The sequence below is a fragment of the Rhinopithecus bieti genome, unplaced genomic scaffold (genome assembly GCF_001698545.2).
Source record: "Rhinopithecus bieti isolate Rb0 unplaced genomic scaffold, ASM169854v2 scaffold_947, whole genome shotgun sequence".
In the NCBI taxonomy this organism is placed as follows: domain Eukaryota; kingdom Metazoa; phylum Chordata; class Mammalia; order Primates; family Cercopithecidae; genus Rhinopithecus; species Rhinopithecus bieti.
The window spans coordinates 529,606-535,945 of NW_016803664.1; the positions used below are offsets into that span (position 1 = coordinate 529,606).

Sequence of the window (6,340 nt, forward strand, 5' to 3'; positions counted from 1 at the left end):
CCCGTCTCGGCCTCCCAAAGTGCTGGGATTACAGGCTTGAGCCACCGCGCCCGGCCGAATGTTAAATTCTTAAGGCTTCATACTGTCAAAACAAATTTAAGGCATTCACAGACTGGACTGTGTACCAATAAGTTTTGGAGAATAATTATGGGTTCTATAAGGATGCATTTTTTTATCACTGGGTTTTAAAATATTGATTGATCAATTGGTGGCATTTGTGGCACTTTCATATTTTAGTTAACAGAATCATTTTTGAGGGAGTTGTTTTTCCTGCCAGTTTCTTACCACCTGGATCCTCACCACAGCCAAGTTACCGGTCAAGATTTTAATATGCCACGTAACTTGAACTTCTAAGAAAGTTTATATGCATTTGTATGTAAAGTATTTTATAATCTTTAAAGAAACAGCAGTCACATTGCTTGCCAGAGTCCCCCTGCCTTTAAAAATTCTCTTTTCTGATTGGGGAAATGATGTCTGGTAACTGTTTTTACTATGTCTGCTTCTTTGCAAAGCTTCGTCTTTAACAGAGTAATATTCTGTGCTAAAATAGTCATTATTTTTAGAAAGAAAATTGTTCAGATGCTGGTTTCTCATTATATATATTCTTCATTAAACAGAGTTGATCAAGAGCTTAATGGAAAACAAGATGAACCGAAAAGTGAACAGTAAGTTTGGCATCTAGTCCAAACAAGACTGAAGAATGTGCTGATGGAGCAGTGCTGTTTTTGCATTCATAATGCATTTATTGGCCCATATTTTTATGTAACCTGTTACAAAACCGACTTGACTTTTTCATAATGGACTTTTGTATTATACAAGGGACTGTTCACTGCTGTATTGGTTTGCAAATCTCTTGAATTTAGCTCTTTAATAGCTAACTGTATTATTATTTTATATTTTGTATTGCTAAATAGCAGAGAACTACACTATATAAAGCAGTTTTTGCATTTGTTTATTGAATGATGCATCTTCCGTGAAATATTTATATGCATAAATGGCAAGGGAAAGAAATAATATATATTTTTATGTTATTGAGCAATATTTTTTAATGTGTACCTATCTTATGGAAGAAATATGCAGATAAATAAGACCATGATTTTGTAAAGTGCATATTAGAATTTTTGTTTTTGTAAATGGTTAAATACATTTCCTGGGTAACTTAGAAAATTAAGTTTCTCATAAGGCAACAGACGGTTAAACTGATTCTCATGAACCCAAAGATCATGTATATAATTGAAGTGTATTAGTACCATCCCAAGATTTTTTTCTTATTTAACATATATTGTTTCATAATTCAGCAAGTACAAATGCAAGCAAGCGCATTGCACACTGTTTCCTTTTTAAACTTAAAGACAAGTCAAAAGCTATTTTAGAACTAAAGGATTTAAGAGGCTAGGAATTGGGGTTTGTGTATATGTATATATGGGACATTTTATCTTCTGGCCCCAAGTCAGAACTTTATAAAAATCTTGAGTTTGTTCACTAATGTGAAATAAGCTATGTGTCCAGGGTATTGCTCCCCTGAGTGTGTGTGAGTGCTGAGTAGCATTGCAGAGAATGTGATGAGTTATTCACTGTCACAACTTTTTCTATAGAAAACAGGGGCTGCCTTTTAAACTGCTCTCACTGTGGGCACTTTACCAAAATACTTCCATGTCAATTATTTGAACTCAGTAGTTGTTTGACCTAGTTAGCTCTGGTGTTTATTCAAGTTTCTATGAAATCATGTTTGACAATACTATAAATTAGGTTAATTTTGTAAGTCTGAGAGAGCATCATCATATTGTGCTGTTTTAGGTAACACATTTGTTACAAGCATTTAAACTGTTTCATTTGGTAAGTACCTTTACATTGAAATAAATTGTGTTTGTGCCTCCAAACAGAAAGTTTAATTACCAACAAAATTATTTCTAAAACAACAGATTGATCTAATACTGTGTCATTTACCTGAAAGATTGATCTAATACTGTGTCATTTACCTGAAAGACTCATATACAGCTGATAAGCATAATACCTGCCAAATTTGAAGGTCATGGCTACTCTTCAACCCTTCCTGTAAGGTATTTTGCAAAACAGTGGCCTAGGGTAGCAAAATTGAAGTGGATGTGAGCTAACCTTTTAGGATTTATTCTATCCTAGATTGAACACACATGTGGCTGTTACCATTCTCATGTACTTATAAGCCTTCTGTTACAAAAGGGAACTTTCCTATACTTTTTGTCCTCAGTCCTAAACTTGGCATGCTAACTTAAAACCAGTTCTAAGAGAGAGATGCTGGAGGATTCCCAGGATGAAACATTCCTCAGCAGCCTCCTGACTTAACCCGGATCCAGCAGCTCTTGGCAGATCCTGAACTAATGTCATTACAGTGAATTGAGCCAAAACCATTATTGCTTGCTCACATCTTAGGAACACTTTTTGTTGAAGAAGCAAACTAACAGTAACAAGTTAGGCATTCCTTCTGAATTTACCATATGAGGATTATGTATGAACAGTTGTATTGAATTTGTCATTAGATTCTATATTGGTAGACGATTTAACATAGTCTTTATCTATACATCTTTACCTTGCTCACAATGGGCTGAGGTTTTTAATAGGTGGTTTTCTACCACATTAAGTACTTGGTTCTTCAGTTTAAAAAATACGAAGAAGAACTTCAACTCTTTTGCGTTGTTTTGATTTTGATTTTGCAGTCATTGTTCCTAATGGTAGATACGTGTTGCAAAAGTGATGTTTTCTGAATTTTTTTTTAAAAGTAGAAGAAGACTGTTCTGTTAACCATTAAAATTCAGAGACAACAGTGACAACACCTGGGATATAATGAAAATGAGGTGCTGTGAATCAGTGAACTAAAGGGATACCTGCTTTAACCTACACCTGAATGGAATGTGGTATAGAGATGTACCCACAATAAATGTTTTATAAAATTTAAGATCATAACTAGTAGGTTAGAGGAAGAGCACTAAGTCTGTTGTTTCTAATCTATAGCTATGCAACATTTTCCCATATTATTCCATTTTAATTTCCCATTACTGACTGAGGTGAAAGGATATGTGATTGTACTTTTTATCTTTCTGTTGGGATCGTGGATCTAATTTAACTGGCTTATTTTGATGCTTCTGTCACTAGGCTCTAAGTGCCCCTTTTTTAGTCAGAAGTTTTTCATGTGAAATAATTTGATTCTGTGCTCTGCTTGAGCGTACTCTTAGGCAAGCACCAAGGGAAGATGTTCTATTCACCCCACAATTTAAGCCTAACAGTCTAACTCAGAGGGAGATATGAAGAAATATGATTCTAAGTAGGGTCTAGCAGAGTCATTGGAAAGTGATAAAACTAGAAGTAAGAGAAAGCAAACCTTTATAAAGGGATAAAGACATTACATAGCTGTCACCTAATATGCCACTGTATGTGTGTCCTTTTTTTTTTTTTTTTTTTTTTGGAGACACAGTCTCACTCCATCACCCAATCTGGAGTGCAGTGGCACAATCTTGGCTCACTGCAACCTCTGCCTCCTGGGTTCAAGCATTTCTGCTGCCTCAGCCTCCTGAGTAGCTGGGATGACAGGCACACGCCACCATGCCGGGCTCATTTTTGTATTTTTAGTAGAGACAGGGTTTCACCATGCTAGGCTGGTTTCGAACTCCCGACCTTGCCATCTGCCTGCCTCAGCCTCCCAAATGCTGGGATTACAGGCGTGAGCCACCGCGCCTGGCCACGTGTGTCCTTTTCATATCTCACTCTTGCTGAACGTTGATTTACTCTTCCAAAATGGACTTCACTAGTAAGTGCACTGAATACTGAAATATGCTGATTGGCAAGCATATATCTGTAGCTAGAATTTTTTCAACCATAATTCCAGAATTTAAAAAGGTAAGAGATCTGCTTTTGATAGAAGCCTTTTAAAAGACTGTATAACTTTTCTATTTGGCCGTTTATGTGAATGCTCAGGGAATTTGGAAATGTGTTTTATACAGAAGTGGCTTTTTATATTTCTTCAAGTGATAAATTAGCATTAGGACATATCAGATAGAACAGGCCAGTTTCCTGATGAGGTTGGTAGAGATGTGACAGTAGGTTCATCCTTCCTTTTCCCATGTTATATGCAGAGAAGTGTTAAACTTGCTCAAGCAAACGGGATTAGGAGATAAGCTGAAAATAGAGATTGCTACACCATTCTATTTTGTTTTCATGCCTGTTTTTTTCTCTAATCCTATATGGACATTTGAGAAATGGACCACAAATCTGAGCGGGATACAGTAAAAGGTATTAATGTATGTACTTACAAGTTAGGCCTATTTTGCTGTTAAAGAGTCTCTCTTGTCATAGGTCATAGGAAGTGTGTAGTTTGAGTTGCTGGGAGAAAGAGTCAAGAACTTAGACTTGAATGGGAAGGCCAACTGGTGATGGAAGTGGGGTATTATCTACTCAATGTTCTAATACAAAAGAATTACCTGGCAAACATCCCCCTCTGCCCTTCTTGAGATTCTGAATGAATTTAGAATCAAATCAGTGGTGAGACCCAGTTATGTCACTTTCCTTTGAAGTTCTAAATGATAATTGAAATTAAAGTAGTATGGCATGTTTAACAACAGTAAGGAGTGACAATAAAATTTAAAAGTTTGTTGCAACAATTTATAGTAGACCTACTTATGTTTTGAGAACTAAGTAAAATGCTTTGAAAAGTTCACATAAAGCACTTAAGCACCAAATGAAAATGATTTCGTGCTTTCAAATTAATGATATTAGGCTTGTAGGATGTCTTAGAATAAAACATGATTCTAAGACATCCTACAAGAAGTTAAAACATTTGCATTTTGAAATTTGTATGCAGTTTGGCTAAGGAGGAACTTGGAAATTTTTATGCAGTTTGGCGAAGGAGGAACTTGGAAAATAACATGCATCAGCTTCTACACAGCACTTTTTGTATGTGGACTTTGTAAAGTTTAATGTCCCTTTAACAGTTGCTTGTTTATTTGTGTAAACCTAGCTAGTAAATATTGATGGTGTTCAGGGCCACTGACTTGCACAGCCCTTGGAGCACTATTCGCACAGAACACAATTCAGAGTTTGTTAAGACCTTAACGCACTTTGATACCTATTTCAAAAATACTTTTGTTACCACAAGTTCATTGCTGTCATTTAGGCAAAATTAATGTACTGTGATGTTTTCCTACTCTTAGGATGATGTTGCCCAGCCTAGTACTGTCATTTTACATTGTGAGAAATTCAGTTCTGATGTCTGTGTGTGCAAGATATTAATGTGGTCCCTGTAAGAAATACTAGAGTTGGTCATGATTTTCTAAGGAGATGTAATATTTTCTTTGACCTGTTAGGAATATAACTTGTGTCTTGATTTGTTGCACATCATATTTTTTGCAACATTAATGAATTTAAATAAATTAATTGGAACGTTCGTCTTTTATCACATTTTTCTTTCATTATGCTACTAAATTTTTGCTTTGAATTATCCTGTAAACCTCTTAAATAACTTCAGACCTCTACACTTGGTTCCCTTTCTGTAGTCTGAGTGCTTCTATTCTTTGGGGATTAGAGAGTTCAGCCTGCTTTATTTATTTATTTATTTATTCATTCATTCATTCATTCATTCATTTATTTATTTATTTATTTGAGACGGAGTCTGTCACCCAGGCTGGAGTGCAGTGGCGCCATCTCGGCTCACTGCAAGCTCCGCCTCCCAAGTTCACCCCATTCTCCTGCCTCAGCCTCCTGCGTAGCTGGGACTACGGGCGCCCGCCACCACGCCCGGCTAACTTTTTCTATTTTTTTTTTTTTAGTAGAGACGGGTTTCACCGTGTTAGCCAGGATGGTCTCCATCTCCTGACCTCGTGATCTGTCCGCCTCGGCCTCCCAAAAGTGCAGGGATTACAGACGTGAGCCACCGCGCCTGTCCCAGCCTGCTTTATTTTAACATAAAAACAATAATGAAACTTTGTGTTTCATAGTTGAGAATTTTTTTTAATTAATGGGGAAGCCAAGGATGAAACCATGAGTGGCTTAAAATGAAAACAGCTTAAATAAGAACTTGTTTAGTTCATAGACCTGCTCAGAGGTTCCAGCTGATACCACTTGGTAAATATTTTGTGGGTTTTTTGTGGGTTTTTTTTTTCCCACGCAATCTTTAATCACTATTCAGCTATTTTGTAGGATAAACTGCTCTACACATTACTGTTGCATTTAAGCCAGTTAGTGTACCATGCACCCTGACACCTGAAATAGTTTGATTTTGCAAACTCGAAATTCATATTGAAGTATTTCTCTTGCATATTAGATGCAAATTTTAAATATAACTTCTCTCAAAAGTTATTTATGAACAGTCACA

The 6,340-nt window shown here is 36.3% G+C and overlaps 1 protein-coding gene across 3 annotated transcripts in view; it reads left to right on the plus strand.

Moving 5' to 3' along the window:
* The window catches only part of BNIP2 (BCL2 interacting protein 2), a 32,887-nt gene extending 27,474 nt beyond the window's left edge, over window positions 1-5,413 (plus strand). For 2 of the 3 annotated variants that reach the window (XM_017895956.1, XM_017895970.1), the window contains one exon: window positions 618-5,413. In XM_017895956.1, coding sequence (XP_017751445.1) covers window positions 618-669 — 52 coding nt within the window. In that variant the 3' untranslated portion in view covers window positions 670-5,413. The remainder of the gene's footprint in view (window positions 1-617) is intronic. The other variant, XM_017895962.1, reaches the window with a different exon arrangement.
* The last annotated feature ends 927 nt before the right edge of the window (window positions 5,414-6,340 follow it).